This window comes from Carassius auratus, unplaced genomic scaffold (assembly GCF_003368295.1).
Source record: "Carassius auratus strain Wakin unplaced genomic scaffold, ASM336829v1 scaf_tig00045988, whole genome shotgun sequence".
Classification (NCBI taxonomy): domain Eukaryota; kingdom Metazoa; phylum Chordata; class Actinopteri; order Cypriniformes; family Cyprinidae; genus Carassius; species Carassius auratus.
This window is the reverse complement of record NW_020526949.1, coordinates 1-25,247: the sequence shown is the minus strand read 5'-3', so window position 1 is coordinate 25,247 and position 25,247 is coordinate 1. Positions and strand designations below refer to the sequence as shown.

The window sequence follows — 25,247 nt, the reverse complement described above, 5'->3', positions numbered from 1 at the left end:
ATGGGTGTACATTTGCATATATGTGTGTGAATTCATGTGGAGGAACTTAAGGAAAGTGAGGTGAACAGGAAATCTGAGGTGTAGGAAGTGTTTGTGTGTGTGACAGAGAGGGGTAGTCTAGCATGACTCCTCTATGCATGGACACACAGACACGCTCAGCATGAATGAATAAAAAAGCCGGCCTGTGTGAAGGTGTGTAAGCGTGTGTGTCTGGTCTTTAGGAGGTCCTCAGCTCCTGCCAGGAGCGCTGCGGAGCTCATTCATCTTACAGTCCCAGAGCAGCAGAGCATTCACTCCCACTGACAGCACAACACCCTCTCTCTGTCTCTCATGTGTGACTCAGTCAACCCACACACACACACACACACACACACCACACTGTACACCACTCATTACCCACACACACACATCTGCATGCAGATATACTCAAGCTGCTATTTCCTGTCCAACTTCTCACTCATTAAGCCTTATAAAAGTGCATATAAGCCTCATTAAGCCTTATTAAGTGCATATAAAAATAAAAACTTTCCATGTCAGGTGTTGCATAGTCTGAAGAGAATGTTGTTTGTGCGTGCAGAACTCAGCTGCACCGTACATGGTTGTTAACTGGAGGCTAAGGTGTTCAGATTGCTTCCTGAAGTGAGATATTCTGGGATTATAGTTGGATATTGAGGGTGAACTATGAAATCAGTTTTATATTTTCCCAGATACAATTATATATATATAAAAAAAATTCTAATTCAATTTACTTTTTTTCTGGATTCTGTTATAAATACATTTTAATAATAGGGGAAAATGTCTGATCAATTGAATTCATAAACTTTAACAATGTAATCATTTATATTATTGTACGCCTGATGGGTTTGTAATAACATGAGGCTGAGTGTTGACAATTTTCATTTCAGATAAACTGTACTTTTATTAACTACATACTTTCTGTATAACTGCACAAAATCATTTTCTCATAGTTGTGAATAAATATTATTGGAGTACGTTCTACTGTTCCTCAATGAGTAGCATAGTGTTTCTTTGAGATTATTTGTTACATTTAGTCACGTCAGAGTGAAATTTGTGCAATTTATTAAAATGTTAACATTAACAAGGCCTTATGAAGGTTTTTTTTTTTTTCTGTTGCCTGTTTTCATGTTTCTGGAATTTATGTTTACAGTTTTATGGCGGTTTTTGAAATGCAAATCAAACAATTCCTTTAATTTGTTAAAAAAAAAAAAAAAAAAAAAAGTGCTGCATATACAACATATATTTATTGTTGAAATAAAATAAAGTTGGATATCCTTATATATTAATCTGTAATATCATTCAAACTCAGAGAAGTACATTACAATATATAATAGATTTCTGTAATAATTTCACTAAATTAAACCACACAAAGACAAGACTGTGCTGTCCATTCATAGAGAGACATGCAGACTTTATATTTAAAGAACAGTCTCAATAAGATCCCAATTTTGCCAAAATATTTTGCATTATACAGTAAAATCACAAGGCCCTAGATTGCCTTTCATTTCATCACTTGCCAGGCAAAAGTTGCAAACCTGATCACTTTAAAAAATAACTGCACATTTTTCCTCAAAAAGCCGCACAATTTGAGGCATAATTCATTTCTGAAGTACCAAATTTTGGAATGATAGAGTGCTACTAAAGCTCAATATTTTCCTAAAGTAACTTTCCCAGCAGTTTCTACACTTTGCCACTCCAGTGAGAAGATCTGCTAAACAGGTGTGTGTGTGTGTGTGTGTGTGTTGAGTGTTGCTCAGGGCTCAGTGTCAAGTCAATTCAACACAATTAGATTCGTCTCATCAACTCTGCACCTCATAACACTCACATACACAATACTTCACATATACAAGTCTACGAAAAAGGTTTTTTTTTGATTTTTTGGCGTTTAATTGTCAGGTAACAACAATTTTATTTGCACTGTATTATTATCATATCACGCATGCAACCAAAACAGTAACAAGAAGTCAAAGAATTTCAGTTGAAAAAAATCTGAATGTGTGCATCTAATATATATATATATATATATATATATATATATATATATATATATATATATATATATATATATATATATATATATGTATATATATATATATGTATATATATATATATATGTATATATATATTAGTTATTTTAGTACAACAAGGTAAAACAAATTAAAATGAGCAACCAATATCAAGTAAAAAGAGTTTAATTTAATTTCTGTCATTTCAAGTAACTTTTTTAATTGTTTTAATCACTTTCACACTGTAAATACTGCAATAGTTTTTGTTTAGATCATTTCAGTTGTTTTAAATTGTATTCATAAAAATACATATTTTTATGGATTTACTTATTTTTAAGAAAAAAAAAAAAAAAGTCTGTCTGAGACCAAACAAAAAACCATAATACTGAAACACGAAAAATAGCCTAACACAGAAGCAGAGATGGGGACTCGAGTTTGAGACTCGGACTCGAGTGCGACTTAAGTCACACAAACAGTGACTTCAGACTCGACTTGAGACTCGTCCTCGAAAGACTTCAGACTCGACTCGGACTCGAGCTCCGGGACTCGTGAACAATGTTAATTTTTAGTAAACGTCAGATGAGCTCGATGTTAGAGTTGTGACGTTCGCGAACGAACCGATTCTTTTGAACGGCTCATAAACATGAACGATGGGAGCCGAGTCACGGCTGGAGGGGAGCCGTTCTTTCTGCGCTCTTTTTTCCTATGCGTGTTTCAGAGCGCGTGTTTCACACAGATGCACACAAATGAGCTCCTCCGCGAGACAGAACAGTTATAGGGGGAGGGGCGCACCCAGCGCAGGCCAACCCTTTATAGCGTGATGATATTAGTTATTAGTTGTGCACGCATCCTTCACGTGAGTACTCCAGTGGAAAAAAACCTGCGTGCCTCTGTCATTGGGTAGGAGCCGAGCCATGACGTTTTGCACAGATATTCATTGCAGCCCACTTTGTTATTGTTCATTGACTTGAAGGGGCTGATGTCCTATTTGCAAAGTTTACAGTAGTAATAGTATGTAGACATTTCCATTTTATTTATTCTAATTTTATCTACTTTAAATATTTTTGGTTCTCTATCAAAATGTTCTTGTGTGATAACAATGTTCTTGTGTTGAAGTGTTTGTAGTAAAAGCTGTTTTGCACAGAAATTCATTGCAGCCGGCTTTGTTTTTGATGTTTATTTGTGAGTAGGTATTGTATGAATAACATAAGTCAGCGTAGCTTTGTTCATTCTTAAGCCAGACAAGAGGTGTGCAGCTATACAGCCAGGACAGACAGAAGGCCATTACTGAATCCATAAATGCAAAATACAGATATTAACTTAAAAGTAAAGCATTCTTGGTGTTTTTGTCATGTTGCAATAGCCTGTTTACACTGATTTTATACCAAAATCAAAGTTGATATTGTATGCTAATAAATAGAGTTGTCATAATAACATATTACATGCTTTGAATTCCTTATATATAGCTATGCAGTGTTCTAAGCAGCTTGGATGGGTCGCTGTACGTGATGGAACATTTATTATAACCAGAGACTTAATATAATAAAGAGACTTGAGACTTGACTTGGACTCTAGCTCAGAGACTTGAGACTTGACTTGGACTCTAGCTCAGAGACTTGAGACTTGACTTGGACTCTAGCTCAGAGACTTGAGACTTGACTTGGACTCTAGCTCAGAGACTTGTGAGCATCTCTGCACAGAAGCAATGATCAATCAATCTCTCTCTCTCTCTGCAAAAAGAAAAACAATCTTCAGGAGAAATTAATTTGTTCCAATAAAACTCAACCTCTGGGAGCTAAAAAATAAATAAATAAATAAAGTTATGATAAATGTTAAGATTTAAATAAAACCATCTCTCTTTATATATTACGTAATAACAATTTTATAAATGTTGATTGTTTAGTTGGTGTTTTAAGTGAGAGGAAATATTATAAAAGAGCAATAAAAAAAAAAATGTGTTTTTTATAATGTATACTTTCAGATAAAACCTCTAAAATGGATTAGAAATTTGTTTCATTTTCATTTAGCAGTCGCTTTTATCCAAAGCGACTTAAAGTGCATTTAGGCCATACACTTCTTTTCCAGTATGTGTGTTCCCTGGGAATCGAACCCACAACCTTTTGCACTTCTAATGCAAAGCTCTACCACTGAGCCACAGGAACATTTGTTGAATTATATAATTTCCTAAAGATCCTACACCATTGCCTAAATGTGAGCGCTTGATGTTCGTCAGAAGTGTGTGAGAATCGGCGCGTGGAGATATCAGAGAGCCAGTGTCAGTCTGAATGAGAGTGAAGCACAGTAATGGACTTTCCTCGGAGGAGCTTTCGGTGGGAAGCGGCTAATCTCATTACGCTGATTGTCTATTTGAGAGCATTACGCCGGGATCTGACAGAATTATACATGTTGGGCTTGAACATAATGAGCGGCGTGTAATCCCTGGTAATCAAAGAGTGCAGCGCCTCCTCGTTCCTGCTCGAACCAGCACACAACTGATTTCACACGCCAGCAAAACACACGGAGTACAGCGAGAGTACTGCTCCGGGAAAACACAAGACTGAAGGCTGGAAACAAACCACACAGAGCCAGCAGCAAAGGGTTCGCTTTAACTTGGCTTGAAGAAACGTATGTGGATGAAATTAAAGCGAGGTGAGAAATAGGTTTCTGTGTTTGATATCAGTGCACTGCCATCTACTGGTCAGAATCAAAAAGTGATTTCATAAGAGAGTTCAATGCATGTCATTCATCAACTAAAACAATGTCTAAAATGTATACTCTTAAATATTTGTCTTGATTTTTTTGTGTGTTTTTTAAATTCAAGCTTTTTTATCTAATATTTAATTGCATTTCAGCTTTATTTCAGTGACGAGTTATCAGCCATAATTATTTCTCCCTAGTCATGAAAAACTATTTTCATATTTTGCATTATTATGTGATTAAGAATATGTTTTGTTGTCTCCACTAGATCTGTTAAAGTGTTGCTTTCTGAAACACTTCCAGGCACAAAACTGTCTTCTATTCTCGCTTCCTTGATGCAGCGTCCAAAAATGTCTTGCCATGCTGGATTTGTGATAATAAAGTATTTTGGCTTCCTAGAAAAATGTTAGTAAGCTGCTAGCATTGTGAGAAACTGATCTTGACTTTAGAAGACCTTTTGTACTTTAATTTCATTTTTACTCTAATTTGGCACTTGGCGAGTGTTCATTTTGTATCAGATTTTATGTATAGAGTGAAATGTCTGTCATGTACGAATCGCGATGGCGTGACTTACTCGGTGTGGCCCTGGAAGACGTTGACGGAGTGGATGGAGGGATCTCTGAAGTCCCACAGCCGGAAGGTGGTGTCCCTGGATGAGGTGACCACCAGACGCTGGGTGGGATGAGTACAGCAGTGGGTCAGCTCTTGATCATGACCTGCAAACACACCACACACACGTAAAACAGAGATATATACCCATAAAAACCTTGGCAAAGGAGCCAGGCAAAGCTGTAAAAGCATCCGGTGCAGCGGTGGAGAAGAGTGGTGGCTGGTTTACCTGTGAGGGCATGCACCAGCTCAGAGGTCTCTACATCATAGAGGTTGGCAGCTCTGTCCCAGGACGCAGTGACCACCTGCTTTCCTCCCACCAGCCAATCAGCTGCGATCACCACCCCCTGGTGGCTCTTCAAGGTGGTGGTGGCCACACGGATGGTGGGGCATTCACTGGGGCCCTCTGCCTCGCCGTCGGCCTCGTCTTTATCAGAGAAGTCCCCGTCATCGTCCAGAGAGGCCTGAATCACAGGAGACAAAATAAAGAGTCAGGAAATGAAGGTATGTAAAGCTAATCCAGACTTTGAAATAATATATTCATAAATAATATAGGAACTAACATCAAAATATGCGTTTACAGCCATTAACCCAACTTTTGAAAAAGCACTATTTCTCATTTCAGTGTAGTATAACTTGTACTGAAATAATTAAAACTGAAGAAAGGAATGTACCACTATAAAATGATACTACTATATTAACAATGGACATAAAAAAATATAATTATATATATAACTACTAAAAGAAATGCAAAACAAAATTACTAAAAGCTAAAATTACAAGGAAAATGGAAAGATTCACTAAAACTTAAGAATCCAAATGGATTATAGGTTTATCACAATGTATTTGCTTAAAGTATTTTTGCACTCATTTATAACATTGTGTTAATTATTTATATATTTATTCATTCTTAGTTACATCATGTAGCTTTAAGGACACAAAAATGGGAACACAAAGGGGACAAAAGACAGATAATGGCAATTCCTGAACAAATTCATTCATTATACTTCCTAAATGTGGCATTCTTACAAGCAAACCAGAATATTCACTTTAAAGAACTAATATCGGAGGAGTATAGATGTTTTCAGAAGTGGAGCAAGTTATGTTTTCATGAAACATTAAAATGACTTTTTTTGTCTTTCCGTGCTATTTGAAAGACAAAAAAAGTTGTTTTAATATTTCATGAAAACATAATTTGCTTAACTTCTAAAAACATCTATACTCATCCAAATCATCATCACTAATAAATTGAGCACAAAAATGGCAAATAAATTATATTGATTTCAGTATTCATGTTCACTTTTTGCATAAGCAAGGTACCTGGATGAGAGACTGGCTTTCATTACATAAAAAGGACACAGAAAAATGAAAGTGTGTGTGTGTGTGTGTGTGTGTGAACACTCACACTGGTGTCTGCTGGGGGCTGGGGAAGCGGCAGCTGTACCATGTAACGCCAGATGTGTGCCGTCTGGTCCCCAGACGCTGTCAGCAAAACAAACACAGATGGAGCATTATATAAAAAAGGACAGTCATCGATCAAATCACATTTAAAAGCATCTGACAGATCGGGTAGAGATACAAATAAAGACATTAAAAAAAGATACATTTTTAGTCTTATGAAAAAAACAAAAAAATATATATATATTTATATGGTCTAAGGGTATTTTTAACTAAAAATGTTAAATTACTTGAATAAGCCAATAAACACATACAGAACATTGATTCCTGGGGCTTTTGAGAAATGGAGCTTGTAGACTAGAATTTTTCTTTCTAAATTATGTGAAAATCATCTTGTTTATTCACTCAATATAGGAAACAATATATTGATTTAAATTTTCTAAAAGGTAAAAGTCATGTGCGAGTAGGCGTCAACTATCATGAATATCATTGTGATTTACACCTGAGAAGACAAAGGGCCGCATAATTAGCTGCATAATGAGCCTCTCATTCAGCTGTGTCACTGAGAGGGAGGAGTTACAAGAAAGAATGTGAGGACAAAATATATCTATATAATTTTATGTCTGTAGTTTATTGAGAATATATTGAATTATCACACAACATAATTTAGTATTCACTTGCGAGTGCAGTTAAACGGTTTATTAGGAACAAATCTGACTTTCAAACTGAATTTTTTGCATCATTACTTCAGTCACACAATCCTTCAGAAATCCTTTTAACAATCTGAGTTTCTAAAAAAGAATAAAAACCTTTATTATTATTATTATTATTATTATTATTATTATTATTATTATTATTATTATTATTATTATTAATGTTGAAAAGAGCTGAGAATATTTTTATTTATTCTTTTTTTTGGGGGGGGGGTAAATTGAAAGAACAGCATTGTTTGTTGCATTTGTTACAGTTACATTTATTTGTTACATTTATATTATTTACATCAAGCTTTTGAATGGTATAGTATTGTATATTGTTATTGAAACTTAATAATGTTTCACTTGATTATACATTTATACAGGAATTATATTTTGGAAAAAGTCTAACTAGTAAAATGTCTATACGTTATGTGAAAACTAGTACAAGAATATAAATAAATAAAAAGAGACTGCTGAATAAAGTGCTTCATTCTTTTTTCTGAGGAAATCCAAATCTCAAATCCTCAACCACATCACATCTTTTTGGGGTAAATTATGTCTTGTTCCTCTCATCGCGAAGCAAACAGTAAAATAAAAACTTGAAGAACAGTCTCACTGTCTTCAGTTGTGTGGTGTGGTATTCAAGCTGCGCGCTTCAGTTTGAATCAATCATAAGTGCACAAAGTTTTGTTGTTATTATGTCTGTATGCAAACAAATAGTAGTCCCTTTATAGATTCGATTGATGTATTGCTCTTATCTGTACAATTAAAACTGAGAGTGCAATTTAAGTTTTTTTCGGGGTTATCCGGAGAAAATGACTCAAAACGCATGCGTTAATCGACTTCAGAGGGTTAATGTGTAATAACAGGTTATAACCACTGGACGGCATTATCATGCATCAGCAACATGTTAATGTTAATAACTCTATTTGCATTCATAATCAACGTCCCTGATGAAACGGCGTATGATTAATTGATCCGTAATATATTCTCAAAACTAGTGATACACCAAAACTAAAAGAATCATTTGGATAGTAGGTGCAATACAAGTAGTGAACTTATCACTTATCAGCAAAGTTGTATACAGTACCTGTCAGAGCCATCTGCTCTGTTGGGTGGAACTTAATGGAGTTGACTGCAAGAAAACAAAACAAGAAAGCATGTCAAATCTGAAGATACCAATCACAAAACTAACACTAAAGTTACAGGCTCAAATCTTGATACCTGATCCAGCGTGACCAGCATATTTCAGCAGGCACTTTCCAGTCTCGATGCTCCACAGCATGGAGCAGTGATCTAAAGAAAGAAGAATGATTCATGAGATGCGGAAGAAATAATCCTACTCACAATAGCGATTTAAGTACAAAAACTGCACAAATCCTTTTAAATATATCATCTGATCGATGTCTTGAGGAATATTTGACTCTGGGCCGTTGAATTATTAGAAAAATAATGCAGTCGTGTAACGGTGTAATTAGTGTATGGTTTGCAACTTGAGCAAAGTGCATGTCAAAATTTAGGGCATATCTAAATACAATGTTTTGGTTGGTGATTTTTATCAGCAATAAAATATGAAATAAACAAAAAACAAAAAAAAATAAAAAAAATAATAATAATTACCATAATAAATTAATAAAAAAAAAAAAAACGTAGAATACAAAAATGTTGATGTCAATAATAAAAAAAGCACCTTCATATATTTCATAAATAAATTTTTTAAAGCATTCACTGACATACATTTTAAAAACCAACATCGTAACTACCAAAAATCCATACATTTTAAAGATTTTAACCCTTTAATTGTCAGTCTGTTTACATAATGACACTGGTTTTGTTTAGTTTTTCCCTCCATATACATTTTTTTGTTATTATTATTATTATTATTGCAGTTTTGGAAATGCCAATAATTAGCAACAAAAACCACCACTCTAACACACACAAATTTCTCAGTACACACATATTAATCATAATTCTGATCTGATACAGTACACCCACACAATTATAATTACATTATTTAAAACCAATATGCCTTTTTTCCAGCAGAAGCAGAAAAGTCGAGAATTTGTTTCATAATCTAAATCTGAGAAAATATAAAAATATTTATAAAAAAATTAATAATAATAATAATAAAAATTAGTAAGTCTAATAATAATTTTGAAAGCAAGAGAATGCATGATCTTATGCTGATATGGCACTGGGATTACTCATTATTTTTTAATGGGTTTAAATGGGGACATCTTTGTTATTCAGGTCCTAGTGGATACTTTTTTTAACCTAGCGTAAAACAAATTTATGAAAAGGAAATTGTGATATTAAGATTCTAATAAAAATACACTATTTTTGAATATGTATGCTGTTTGGATTAATCAGAACAGTGCCAAAAAAAACCTCTTAATTGAATTAAAAATAATGGGTGAGATAAATGTGGCTGCGGCAGATTTACCGGCTGAAGCTGTGCCAAGAACCAGCGGCTGAACCCGAGTCACGGCCAGGTCCCATATCCCATCCCGGTGTCCCACGTACTCCTTGACCAGCTGACACACTGCACGAGACGTGGTGGCTTTGAAACTGGACACGATCTGAGGAACGGACGGGAGAGTGAGCACTGGGTCAGAGGTTCACACACACACACACACACACAGATCTAACTACAGAGCCACAGTAAGCAGCGCAGAAGCATGGGGAATCAGTACATGACTCTACACTTATAACACACGTCATGTGGTTACACTGTGGATTGTATGAACACTACATTCAGTCATACAGTCTCTAAAACATGATCAAGGTCTATGAAAGGAAAGCGTAGTCAATACTTCAGAAATTAGAACGTTTTTAAATTAAAACACCCTAACAAACAAAAATAAGCATGTAGACAAGAACAGAATTCAATTACTATTAAAATATATAGAAGCTGACTGATTAACTAAAAAAAAAAAAAAAAAAAAAAAAAAAAAAAAAAAAAAAAAAATGATGTACTGTAAATGAATCTGAAAAAGTAAAAAAGTAGCTGAGCTGAGAGAGCAAAGTGGAAAATGGCTGTAATGGTGTATATAGTAGATAAATATTAAAACATTATTGCAGTATATATATATATGGCCTGTTCAAAAAAGTGCACATTATTTATTAAAAATTCAATGAAAGATCTCTAATAACAGAAAATGTGCATTACAGAATGGATCTGTGTAACACACAAGTGGTGCTGGTGAACTCCTTTGCATGTTAGAGCCAAGTTAGAACTGATTTAAGGTAATAATGTAATATGTTTGAGAAAGAAGTGTGTGACTGCATTTATATGATCAAAAACACAGTACAAACAGCTGGCTAATATTTCATATATCTTAAGATGCATATGCAATTCAGTGATATGCGATTCTTCAGAAATCATTCAAATTATGCTCATTTGATGCTCAAGAAAAATTCCTGATTATTATCAATGTTGAAAAAATTGTTGTGCTGCTTAGTATTTTTGTGGAAAGTCATGCATTTTTTTCAGGATTCTCTGATGAATAGAATTATCAACAGAACAGTATTTTAATTTAATAAGGATGCGTTAAACTGATAAACACTTTTTTTTGCATTTAAAAATATAGGGAATAGTAGTGGTGTACATTAGCACATCACTAATTTTAAACATTGCAGATAATTTGGCATTTAGATATTTTAACAGGTTCAGTATGTGATGTAAAATAAAGACAAAAATGCCCCCTCTGAAAAACATCAGATTGTTTTTATGATTTACGGTTGCACAACTGTAAATCATCAAATATCTGATCTGGTAAGTGATAAAAGTACTGTACAGTAATCTTTACTTGCTACCACAACAGCAACAAAAGTTTACATATTTAATACAATATAAAAAAAAATGCTGTAATATTTAGGGATGCACAATATATCAGTGACCATTTTTAAGTTTTATTTAATAATAAGAAGCATGACAAATTCTAAAACTTCAATAGATCCTAAAAACCTTAAAATTAAAATGCTCTGAATCGCATTTTAAACAGTAATATGATCCAAGTTATAAAGTAAAGCATAACATTAAACCATGAAAATTGGTACGGGCCATCATTTCTATATCTGTGCATCCCTACTAGTATCTATAAAAGGTAAAGAGGTATTGAGGTACATTGGTCAAACTTTAACAAATGTTTTGGCATCACAGGAAACGGATGACTTCTATAAAGCAATGGACAGAGGAAGGTGTGCTAGCGTGTCAATATGCAGCCTAACTCCTACTGAACACAGCTGAGCCTCAAATACTGTACCACTGAAGGTAAGAGCAAACACAGCAAGCACAATGAGCCCTCATCTCTGCACTGTGAAAATGCTCTGTAATATTAGAAAACTATATTATTTAGTAAGTGACCGAGCTCCTCACATACTGTAGAGTTTAATAAAACAAGTCCAAAGATGATCCCTTGAACTCTAATGTATTCCTTCAAAGTTACATGGCACCAAACCCACTTCACTCACAACTACATACAGTATGTAGCCAAATACATGCAATCACAAAATTATGATGATATAATATATATATATATATATATATATATATATATATATTTTTTTTTTTTTTTTTTTCTTATAAACCTTAAATGCATATTCAGCAGTAAAATGAACTAATATTACCAACAGTAACATCTAAAAAAGGTTCAAATTAGGGCCGTCAACTAATTATTTTTTTATACTAATTAATTGTGATTACCATAATCACACATTAAGATATTAATATTGTCACAATTTCATAATGAACCTACAAATTAATGTACTGTAGAAACAACATAAAGATGGTATATTTTAATATGTTTAATGGGATATTTTTACTAAGTAGCCTATTATTAATGAAAGCCAGTATCAATTATAACAATAATGCTGCTGATGTCTCTATTAAATGAATTTTTCCTTAATTGTAGCCATTAATTACAGCTGTTCAACATTACAGTATAACTGAAAGCCATTTAATAGCACCTGAAACATACAACAACTTTTAAATTACGTGAACTCAAAACAATCTTAATCACATAAACTATAAACTGTATATGAAAAAACTATAAAGATTAATCTTTGTTAAAGCTACCGAAGTTACTCAGCGAGCAGAGCAGTCGAGTGATTTCTCTTTTTCTTTGATTTCTATCAATAACAGACTTCAGTTTCACTTTAAATGCAACACTATCTCTTTAAAACCTGTCTCCGGTTTCTCTTTCGGCTTTGAAACAACGGTCCAGGGCAATGTAAATACTTTGTGGATAAACTAATTAGTGAAAAAAAAAAAAAAACCGGTTCAAGGCATATGTGCGACCTGCGTGTACGCAGGTGCATGGAGATGACTGAATTGAATAGTCCCGGATTACACCGTTTATTAAATAAACAGAAATAAATGACAAAATAATAATAATAATAATAATAATAATAATAATCCTAACATAATATCAATTTATTTAAAACACAAAGTATTACGCTTTAAAAAATTATAAACAATTTTAATAACAAAATTATAAAAATAAAAATGATTGCTACTTAAGATAACTTTCTTTCAATTCAAGTCTATTTGTATAACGCTTTTTACGATACAAATCATTGCAAAGCAACTTTACAGAAAAATTAAGTTTCTACAATATTTAGTAGTAGCTTATAAGTGGCGATCAGTTTATGTGAAAATTACAGGAATTTTCAGAAAAATATATACAAGACAGTCAACCAGACAAAGAAACACTATTAACAGTTATTATTATGTGATAGCATATTAAGTAGTATTATTTGTTAGTTATAGCCTCATTTGCTTGCTCTTATCCTCGGCCATAGATATCAGCTCCACCATACATTAGATTCATGAAAGATTTTAATTTATAAAAGATTTTTCGTTTTATTGATTACCGTATTTTCCGGACTATAAGTCGCACTTTTTTTCATAGTTTGGCTGGTCCTGCGACTTATAGTCAGGTGCGACTTATTTATCAAAATTAACCGAGAGAAATTAACCAATAGAAAACATTATAGAGCGCCCTCTCGCGGCTGTAGGCGGTAATGTTTTCTCTTGGTTCTTGGTTCTAAATAAATGCGACTTATAGTCCAGTGCGACTTATATATGTTTTTTTTCCTCATCATGACGTATTTTTGTACTTATGCGACTTATACTCAGGTGCGTATATAGTCCGAAAAATACGGTAATCAAGACAGTCCTAATGTTTAAGCAATTAACGGCATTTAACATTTAACATCTGCAATGTCAAATAATGGAGTAAGCATAATAAACGAAAGCATAAATCCACTATTTACAGCCTAAAAACAAGAGAGCATTTTCAACACTGACTAAACGAGAAATATCAGCTAATGTTCACTGTAACGAAGGAGAGAGCTGTTGGTGTTTTCTCTTCTGTCAGGTCTTGTGTGTGAAGGGGAGGGATGCATGAGGGATACCACATTACAGAACTACTCAGCAGGGGGATCGACTTCTTAACCTCATAAAGTTCCAGTTTAATCACAAACGGAGTTAAAGAAATGTTTTGCTCTCAGTTTGTTAGAAGAAACATTCCACAAAAGAGCAAAGGTTAATTTGCCTCAATTGAGCTGTTTATGCTCTTCTCAACCAGAATACGGTAATATAATTGTTAGATAGATTTAGTCAACTATCCTGGTTCTCTTGCAGCCAGCACATCTGGCCCTGCTCAACTTCAAGAAATTTGACCATGGCATATTTTTTGTGCACAAGATTCTTATTAGTTTAGAGTTTGTTTTTTTTAGTGGAAGAACTAGCATGTTCTGTTTTGCCTTTTTCATCATAGAGTTTATCAGAATTGTGAACTAATTCAATTTGCTCTGGCCAAATGCTTGAATGGGGTACGATTTGCTGGCAGGAGAAAACCAATGCCAATCAAAGGTTTCCAAGCCAACTGTTAAGAACTTCCAAAAGCCATATTTCTTCATACTCATTATTGAGTTTTATAAAACGTTGCCTTAACGTCGTTGTTAATGTCGCATATAAAGCCGAGTTAGCCAAATAATCACAGATTGATGACTTGTCCTCGAGCACATCATTATTGGGTTATGACCCCCATCTGGTGGATAGTTCATGCATTTTGGCACACTGAGGAGTTAATTACCCATGAGTCTCCACCCCATAACTCCCAGTTCCCAACATTGAAGTTGCGAGGTCCACCTACTTTCCCCGGGAAAGAATTTGAGCGCTACATCAGTGAAACCGAGAAAACAAGAACAATTGTAATCCATGAGGATCAAAAAGTTTAAAACATGGGTTTAATTTGAATCAGCACCATCAAACTCTATTTTCAAGAGTATACAGGTACACAAGGGGTTGGGTCCGATAATGGAGCAATGTGGAAAGTAGAGAGAAATTATGACATTTGAAATTTGTTTCTTTGGTAAGAACACTAGATATTAGGGGTGTTAACATTTAATATGGTAACTACACAGCAAAATAAATGAATAAATAAGCTGCTGCTGAGCTGCTAATGCTGTAAACAAATACTACTTAATCAGTTTTAGGACTGTATTTCATTTGATTTTGATTTTGAATTAGATCATGAGATGAACTGAAACCTACAATCTGAGCACATTTCAAGAATTTTAGTAAAATCACACAAATGTAATGAAGTATCAACAATGTGTAGGAGGTGGAGGTTGGTGAAATGTAAAAAAAAACTGTCACTGTCAATGCATGAGATATTTTGCATAGATTTACAAATAGTATAATAAATCGGTATGTAACTGCATGAAAAGTGCATGTGAAACTGGAGGTAGTTTGTTAAACTGAACAATAAGAACAAACACTTCAGCACTATGAAAATGCAACACTGAAACAAAACACAGACGCTTACATAACCAGCTGAAACAGCCTGCTCTATAGAGATGTCACAATTCAATAACAAAACTGAAATGATTCCATTTTACCAGTTATTCCATAGTCAATTACAAAAGAAAATAATAAGAATTAAAAAATTCCAGTTGCATGCCATTATGGTACATGTTGTTATTAGAATTCAATTTCTTCCATAGATAATTTAACCAAAAATTAAAAATCCTGTCATCATTTACTCCTCATTTAATTAATCTCGAAAGCCAAATTAAGATATCAATGATTCGTGAGAGATTTCTGTTCCTCCTTTGAAAGTCTAAGAACACAAAATAAGTAATGAAGGTGAGTAAAAGATGCATTCTCATTTTGGGTGAACTGGCCCTTTAATAATTGTGAAAAATAACAAAGGAGTTCCAATAATGGCACTGTTTTGGTTTTAATCATCAGATTTCACTGGTATCGGTAACATTTTGGTATTGTGACAACCCTAGCTTGTTCATTTCTAAAGTACCTACATATGTTAAGCTGCAAAGTCTGTAAGCCAAAGAACAGGACAAAGAACATGACTTTTCACTGAGTTTTTTCTTTAGAGATCAATGGTTCCAGGATAAATATTCTGAGCTTGAACAACGATAACAGCATTTTAGTCTGAGCGAAATGTCAGCAATAACCCACAGACGCAATCGTACCTTGCTAGTGGAGGCCTTGTATGTCGTCTTCAGCTTCTGGGACAGCTGACTTGTGCTGTGACTAGCTGTGCACAAGAAATTAAACGATTATGAGTGAAGCATGGGTGAAAAGAATTATACATTTCATTGTTAGGTTTAAAGATTTCAATTTCTTCCACACCAGACCAGATTAGAAATAACTTTTTATGGAGCACTGTCAAGCTGAAACAAAAAGGGCCCGATTCTAGTGTAAATGTTTGTCTAAGGAGATTATTTGGCGATATGACTTCATGCTCCTGTTTGTAATGTAAATTGTAATGGATGTATCTAAAATAGACAAACACCCTTAATTAGAAGAAAGTTTCCACAAACAGCTTCAAACTCCATCATGTTGTGCGAGTACACAGCTTCAGGCACAACTGTATAATTCTCTCTGAATCATCAAAAGTCAACATCATTATTTATTCAAAAGCTTGTTTCAATGGTCTAAATGTCAGGTTTGGTTTGCATGTACCTTTTGTTTTCAGGGCTCCTTTGCTGAGATCGCCACCATCGACTGTCTGTCCTTCTCCAGCCAAACGTTCGTTTAGCGAATCAATCTCTCTCCGCACTGCACAAGAACAGAGCTTATTATATATATATATATATATTACAATATATTATTGTCCGCTGATAAACTGAACAAAACACAGATTTTGTTACATTTACACCCTATGTAAAGGATAACGTACATTCAAATAAACCCTACAGTTTGATGAGGAGCCACGACATCAACCTGAAGTAGTTTAAACATCAATAATGACTGGACATTAATCCTGAATATTACACAGCAACTTACAATTATACACTTATTAATAAGTACATAACTTAATGTAATACCGAAAACAATTAAGGATTCAGATCTTGAGAATGCTGTGAGTGTGAAAGCCACTCAGTTAGCATAAGATGAATAAAACCTGTTCTTCATGTGCAAAGACTGTGGTGTGATCATGACATTAAATATAAGAAGTCATGTAAAAAGACGCAAGCTAATTAGTTACTACTCACGTTCTAAGTTTTCGATGTAGAGATTTTCAAACTCCCGTTCAATCTGTCCGAACAGGTCCAGTAAGTTACTCCTTAAGGCCATCGGCAACTTGGAGTCCTAGAAATTTAATCAAATAATGCTCATTACAAATACTCAGAAAATAGGGCATCAAAATGTCTTTAGACTTCAATGACAACAAATGAGAAATGCAGATTCTGCACTGTTCTACTCTGTACATTCAGGCTATTTAAAATAATTAACATAAAAATAAACTACTAAAACACAAAGACTATTGAGGGGATTTTGTTAATGGTTTATTTTCAAGAAGAAATAAACACCAGAAATCTACAAATAAACTGTAAAGAAAACTGATAATTTTCTTGCCGTTGTAAAACAATACACCTAAAAGGTTATGTAAAATACTCAGCTGTTCTAAAACTTTACATAAAATATCTTGCTGTTTTGAAATTTTACATCTAAATGTTTACGTAAAATATCTTGCTGTTTTTAAATTTTACGTCTAAAAGTTTACGTAAAATTTCTTGCTGTTTTGAAATTTTACATCTACATTTGTGTTCTACAAATTCTACATAAAATATATTGCTGTTCCAAAATGTTTTTTTAAAACATCTTGTTATAAAACATTGTATCTAAAGAGTAAAATATATTGCTGTTGCTAAAACGTAAGATAAAATATACAGTATTGCAATTAAAAATGTACATTAAAAGTTTACATAAAATTTCTTTCCACTCTGAAACTTTATATATATAAACATTTATGTTAAATGTCACACTGTTATAAAACCTTTACATAAAACAACTTTGTCGTATATTAAAAAAGTCATGTTAATGTTTACCTAAACTTTATGTAAAATATGTTGCTCTTCTAAAGCTATACATCAAAAAATGTATGTAAAATATATGTTTCTGTTCCTAAAGCTTAAGATAAAATATACTACAGTTCTTAAAATTTACATTTAAAAGTTTACGTAAAATATCATGCTGTTCTGAACAGTAACACTTAAACGATTACGTAAAATTTACTGCGGAAAACATTTGTGTAAAATATCACACTGTTATAAAACCTTTAAATAAAACAGCTCTGTTTTAAAATTTTGTGTAATTTATGTAAAATTTATGTAAAATATCTTGCTCTTCTGAAGCTTTACATAAAATAATGTTGTTGTTCCAAAAATGTGTTAAATATCTTTTTTTTAATTACATCTAAAAATGTATGTAACATGTGTTGTTGTTCTAAAACTTCAGATAAAAATAAAATATATTGCAATTCTAAAAATTTACATTAAAAGTTTACATAAAATATAATGTTGTTATGAAACGTAAAACGTAAAAGTTTATGTAAAATGTATTGCGTAAAACACTGTTATAGAACCTTTACATAAACAGCTTAATGTTCATGTTAATGTTAATGTTTATTTAAACTGTACATCAAATATATTGCGGTTTTGAAATTTTACATCTAAATATTTACAAAAAATATCTTGCTGTCCTAAAGCTTTACATACAATATATTGCTGTTTTTTATTTATTTTACATCTTCATATTTACGATTCATATTTAATATCTTGCTGTTCTAAAGCTTTATAAAAAGATATGTTGCTGTTCCAAAAATGTAAAATATGTTGTTGTTCATAAATATTTAATTAAAAATTTCATAAAAATGTACATTTAAAGTTTACATAAAATATCTTGCTGTTCTGAAACTTTGTATCTAAACATTTATGTAAATTATCACACTGTTATAAAACCTTTACATAAAACAACTTTTATGTAAAAGTTTGTAACTGTTTGTAACTGTAAATGTAACTGTTTACCTAAACTTTACGTAAAATATATTGCTGTTCCAAAGGCTTTTAAGCCTCAGTAGAGATCATTTCTGTCCTAAATGCATACTTTATTTTTGAGACAGGGCAACCAAACATTACGGAGGATAGAAAAGAACCAAAAGAGAGAAAAAAAGAAAACCATCAAATCTGAAAAATCACAAAAAGTAAAGAGATCTCGATTAAAAAACATTACTAACCTACCAAATCAACTTACCTCCATTATCAAGCATTAGAGGTTTCAAGTGAAGTCTTTCAGCCAGATTACAACTACACAAAGAAAAGCAATCCACAAACAAACATTGCTGTTGTGTCATTTAGACTAGCTTTGTCCATATTAACTACTCCAGAACAACAAGGTTTGCTCTCATGTCAAGTTAACACAAGAGTTTACCAATGAGAACAGTGTAAAAGCAAAGTCAACTGCTCTCCTTTCTGTCATTACCACATGTAGCCTACTCATGCATCAGAGAGAGAGATGGCAATTAATAAACAACAGCTTGTCATCTATTCTTATAAACCTGCTCAATCCTAAAACTTAATGGACATAATGACAGCACTGAGAGGCTGAAAGGTTGTATAGTCTAAATCCAGTGAATGGTTTACAGTAGGGACTGCCAATCAGAAATGACCCTACAGAGGAACAGACAGAACAATCGGACCCCAGCGTGGGCCGCTCTTTAAAAATGGATGAGGCTATAGACCACAGAAGGGTTGAAACCATAGATACCCTCCGAGGAGTATCAATGAAACTGATTATCATATGGCATCATGGCTCTACTCTTAACACTTTCATATGAACATTTTGTTCAAAATAGCTATGAAAAGTTTTCAAGAGAATGTACTAAAAGCAAGTTTTTGAATTGAAACTGGTGAAGAACTTCATTTGAATGTGAGAACTGATGACTGTAGTTGATGTGAGTACAGTCCAGGCCGCTCTTATCACTGACGTACTCCAGTAATGTTTGTGTAAGGAATGGGCGTCATCATTTAGGACAAACGTCGTGTGTTAGAGGATGTAAATTCATGGGAGACGTTACAGTACCAAACAATGACACAACTACTCATTGACAGAAATACTTAACTAATGTCATCTGTTCACCCGGTTTAACATGGACTTGTGGTTTTTCTGACATCCTTTCCATTCTTCCAAACCAGAATCACTCTCAATAAAGACACTGATCCAGAGTTATTACAGTTTTAATATTTATAATGTGTCCTTTTCAATTTAGTTTAAGTTTTGTTGTTTGGTAGTTTTACTTTTGGATTTTAGTTTCATAAGGATGTCAAAGATAAAAAATTATCTGATATCATTTAAATATGTTTAATTGCATTTTTTTCAAGACCAGATATTAATCTTTCATTGTTATCTGGATTATTTTTGCATGTTTAATTTAAATGTATTACTTTAATTTTCCTTTCGGCGTTCCTTATTACATTTCAAATGTTTTATTATTATTATTATTATTTTTATTTTAAGAAAGAAAAACATTTAGATTTTTTCAGAACAACACTTAATTAAAACATTGAATTCCTGGAACACTGAATATTGTCTCCTGTAATAATAATAATAATGACAATAATCATTATCATCATCATAAACTAAATTCTAAAACAATAGCAAATTATTTCAATATATTTTCTATTTTATTTACAATTTGTCCTTTCAGTGTAGTTTATTTGTGTTGTTTTTAAGTTTTAGTTTATTTTTTTATTTATTTTTCTGTATAGCAGGAATGCAAAAGTTGATATAATTGAAAAATATTTAAATTATTTTTTTTTCAGGGCCAGAAATTCTATTTTCAGTGTTATCTAGAAGCATTTTTGCATTTTAATTTAAGTGGGTTGTAGACATTTCCAATTTTAAAATTCATCAAGAATTAAAATACATTTTTGGCCATTTTCACTTTGTTTTGGAGAAAACAAATGCATTTTATTTTTACTTTTTGGAATTCCAAATTATATTTCAATTATTTAAAAATATACATATATTAAGAAAATATACTGTATGTTCTTCATTTGTTTTTTTTATTTTTCCAGAACAACACTATCCATAATCAATTAACTTTGGCTTCCTGGAGACTGAAAATGTCTAAAATGCATTACGTCCTCAAACAGGTTTCATTTACTTATTTCAATTCCACTCAATTCTAAAACAACAGCATATCATTCAAACCCAACATGACACGTGTTCACTTACATATCCCAGCTGTCATGAAAAAAAATGTACAATGTTACAGAACTGGCTTTGTTTCATTCTTGACTGTACACCTGGGCTTGACGGCACGCTCACACACAATAGTTTCCTCCAATGTTCACAACCACAAACCAAAGAAAGGAGAAAAAGACAGCTACCTGTCCCTCCAGCATGTCTCTCTGCATGCCTGGTCGCTCCTGCTCCGTGCTGTTGGTCCTCCGAATGGAGAGACTGTGCGACTTGCGCTTCTGTTTGACTGGACGGCCGGCTGCGCTGCTTCCACTTTCAACAGGCATCACTCCTCAGTGACGTCCCCCTGCGCAACTTCCTACCTGAAACTGAGCAATCAGACGACAGGGTTTGCCCCATCCCACAGAGCGCAGGAGAATAATGTGCCCTTTGTTGGACACTGCGCTGTAGACACGAGTCACGACACTATTCCTGTCTGTGATATATAAATAACAAGTTAAACACTGAGGGAGGAAATGTAAAGTAAGCCTTTGTTGACGACATACTGGAGGAATATGTTGTCTTTACTGGGTGTGCGTTGACTTAATGCTAGTTAAGTATACATCGTAAAACTGAAGCGTTCAAAGGAAGCTGTTGTAAAAGTGGAAGAGAGGTTTTGACTGAGCAGGTGAATATGACTCCAAATGTTGAGACGAATCTCATGAAAACTGTCAAAAATGTCCAGGACATATTTCACTAGAATATTTAAATAAAGCTTATTTTAGTAATCTAGCACATTTGCCACTAATAAATAAGTAATTTAGCACTATTTTAGCAGAAATGTACCTGTTTTTAATTAAGAACGCTGCCCTCGTTTTAGGTGACTTATTGTAAAGGTTCATATAAATATGAAAATAGCATGTTTTCTATAAATAATATTTTAGATTTTATTATTATAATAGTGTAATATAATAGCATTTTTATTGTGAAAAAAAATAATGACTGACTGAACAAAAAATCATTTCATTTCATGCATTCCTGACAAAATGCATTGCTTCACAGTACTTTCCTCACATTGTTGTAGCCAACAATTTTATTATTTCTTTAAAACATCTTTTGTAAGAATTATATTTTCATTTTGCATTTTTTTTTTAAACCTATTCGCATTACAATAAAAATGATAGAAGAAGAAATTAGTTTAATTATAATGAAATGGTCATTAAGATTTCTGCATTATTTTCTTTATGCTGAACATTATTTCTATTTTTATTTTTTCTCTCTCTTTGGGGTGAAACATAACTTGGACATTCCTTTTGAAAACCCAATGTATTAAGTGAGCTCATGAAGTGTTAAATGAAAAGTTAAACTCATTATCAAAAAAGCAAGCAGGCCTTAATCCACAAACAACATACAACAAACATGTTAATGTCAGAGTGTCTTTACAAGTCACAAAATATTACATAAAAACATAATGCTAAATAAAGAGCATGCAAAAAAAATATAAATACAAAAACAAATACCAGCCATGAAGAGCAGTGAATGATAAAGAAAGCAGACACATCCTCAGATGATCGCTTAAAGTGATGAAGCAGATCTCAGCAGGAAGCCCAGGGCCGCGCACGCTCCAGCACTGAACACAGAACAACACCAGCATCGACCGTTCACTAACAGGACAGTGAGGAGGTCGACGGAGGGACGGACGGAGGGACGGAGCAGGTAGTGTGAGGTTAGTGGGTGTGAATAACTCAACATGCATGAAGGAGAAGCACCTCAGCATCATGCTCTGGACTCTAAACCCAGTTCTGTCATGAGAACTGTTGTGTTCGATGCAGTTCTCCAGATGGAGATCATTACATCAGCTGCGTCCCAAATGATGCACTTTTACACTTATGCACTGTGTACCTTTGTAAGGTTATTTTGTCATTCATAACTGGTGTCCGATAGCACTTCTTGGTTTTTCGCTTAAGTGCATCATCTGGAAATTTAAAGTACACCTTTGTTTTGTGGATTTCACTAGTTCCAGCTAAATTTATACTACAAGACTGCATCGAATAGTTCATAAGTATGCAAACCGGGAAGCACGTATAGATTAAAGTGGCCCATTCCATTTTATAAGTTTTATCTACTGGGAATTCACTCAAGATATAGCTTTTGGTCTTTGTGATGTCAACTGAATCAGTTGATCTACTACACAGACATAATCTAATTAATGATAGCACTGTGGTACAGTGATGTCATCAGATGGCCCAGCCATGACACTTGACATATCAAATACCAGGTTATTATTTTATTAAAATAAAATGTTGATTACAACATTAGATCACAAACCTAATCTGTGATGAGTATCATAATTTAATGTCTCACACACACACCTAAACAGAGAACCATATAAATACAATGAAAATGGCATGGTTTATTGTCCGAAATGCCAATATGGCAGTACCATGATGTTTCTTTGTCAGTTTTAAAGTGTTTTACAATTTACAACTTCCTGCAGACCACTTATGAAAACATAACACTGGCACAAAACCTCAAAAACTTCAGGTTTTACTATTCTTGTATCACAACATATAGAACACCTTGATATCACACACACACACACACACACAATCACACACAATCACACAAAATACATGACATATCAGCTATACAGCTCCAGAATCCAGTGGAACGACATGCTCATAAACACACACACACACAAGAGAGGAGAGATGAGGAGAGAGAGAGAGAGACAGACACAGAGACACACCACTCTCTCTCATCCTCACACACACATATATACACACACACACACACAGAGAGGAGAGAGATTGAGGAGAGAGACACACACACACAGACAGAGAGAGAGAGAGAGACAGACACACACACACACACACACAGACACACACACACACACACAGACACACAGACACACACACACACACACACACACACACACACACACACCAGTAAATCAGGTGAGTCTGTCAGCAGCTGTGATGATTATCAGCTAACGTTAATCCTCATCACGACAAACACCGCGTCATACTCACAGTCACGAGCGCGTGTCAGTCCTCCAGCATGATCCCACGCACACACTGCTGACTCTCTCCACTAATCCACCGGGATTTCCACTCTTTGATGTTTTTTGTTTGTGTTTTGTTTTTATCAAACCCTACACTGTCAGCTGAGTGTGAAGCAAGAGGAAATGACAAAAGACCTGACGGGCCTCCGGCCGGATTCTACACTTCAAAATTAAAGTCTCAAACGTTATTCGCGTTGATGTGTAAACACCATCGACTGTATCATATGATATTCAGAATATATATATATATATATATATATATATATATATATATATATTATATATATATATAATTATATCATAATTATATATATATATATATTAATACAAATTATTGTCATAATAAATAGTGAAATAAATGTGAAAAAAATCGATTACATGATGATCTCAGATAAAATATGACAAATATTATGTGTAATGTACATATTATGTACTTATAATGTACGTATATATATATATATAATATATATATATATATATATATATATATATATATATATATATATACGTGTGTGTGTGTATATACGTTTACTCGTTTAATCTTCTTTTCTCGTCTTTTCATCTCGTTACTTGCTTGATTTTGAATTAAGGCTAGACTGGATACAGCAAAAGCTACTACACCAAGATAGCGTAATTTCTCACACTGTACAATAATATTTACTATTTTCGCATTATTGTAAGGGGTAAGGTTCGGGTTGGGGGAGGTGTAGACGTTAATAAAACACAATCTAACAGGTAGAAAATTAAACTAATCGTTAGCTTCCGGTTTTTGCTGTGTCCCTTCTAGCCACAACCCACGGCCTTCCCTGTCACCCACACCCAGAAGACCAATCAGAAGACGGCTTCATTCCCAACAACCAATCAAAACCTCTGGCATTAAATGTCAGTTGTGGGCGGGGAGTCGGTGGTGTGCTCGTCAGATTATGAACCAGTGTTGAGTCTCGCTGGGAGTGTGTTCAGCGCGTTATAAAGGTGAACCGAGCATTAGCGCTGTAGCGGTTTTTAGTGTGTGTAGGGCTGCAGAGCAGAAGTACAGTAATGTGTGGCGTGATGGCGTGTCTGTAGAGTGCTGGGCTGTGATTGGTTAGCGTGCTGTGCGCTCATGGCGCGGTTGCTGTGGGCGGCACGCAGATCAGCGTCTGCGCTCGCGCTGCTCGTCAGAGTAAATAAAGCCGCAGCTCGAGCTCAGACTCTTCATCTTCATCTGTCTGCTCCACAACACACACTTCTGTACAGGTGAGTGCTTAAACATCCAGACCATG

At 33.9% G+C, this 25,247-nt stretch overlaps 1 protein-coding gene across 3 annotated transcripts in view; it reads right to left on the bottom strand.

Annotated features, from left to right (window-relative positions):
- LOC113088271 (WD repeat-containing protein 37) overlaps nt 1–24,133 on the bottom strand; it is a 35,587-nt gene extending 11,454 nt beyond the window's left edge. The window contains exons 1-12 of one of the 3 annotated variants that reach the window (XM_026255731.1): nt 23,954–24,133; nt 22,442–22,551; nt 21,131–21,310; nt 16,952–17,048; nt 16,419–16,514; nt 15,926–15,990; nt 9,867–10,002; nt 8,648–8,719; nt 8,514–8,558; nt 6,736–6,812; nt 5,560–5,794; nt 5,296–5,437 (exon numbers count right to left, since the gene is read on the bottom strand). In XM_026255731.1, the coding sequence (XP_026111516.1) occupies nt 5,296–5,437; nt 5,560–5,794; nt 6,736–6,812; nt 8,514–8,558; nt 8,648–8,719; nt 9,867–10,002; nt 15,926–15,990; nt 16,419–16,514; nt 16,952–17,048; nt 21,131–21,268 (1,103 nt within the window). In that variant the 5' untranslated portion in view covers nt 21,269–21,310; nt 22,442–22,551; nt 23,954–24,133. Of the gene's footprint in view, nt 1–5,295; nt 5,438–5,559; nt 5,795–6,735; nt 6,813–8,513; nt 8,559–8,647; nt 8,720–9,866; nt 10,003–15,925; nt 15,991–16,418; nt 16,515–16,951; nt 17,049–18,992; nt 19,046–21,130; nt 21,311–22,441; nt 22,552–23,953 lie in introns of those variants that run through there. The other 2 variants (XM_026255730.1, XM_026255732.1) reach the window with 2 other exon arrangements.
- Nucleotides 24,134–25,247: the final 1,114 nt, after the last annotated feature.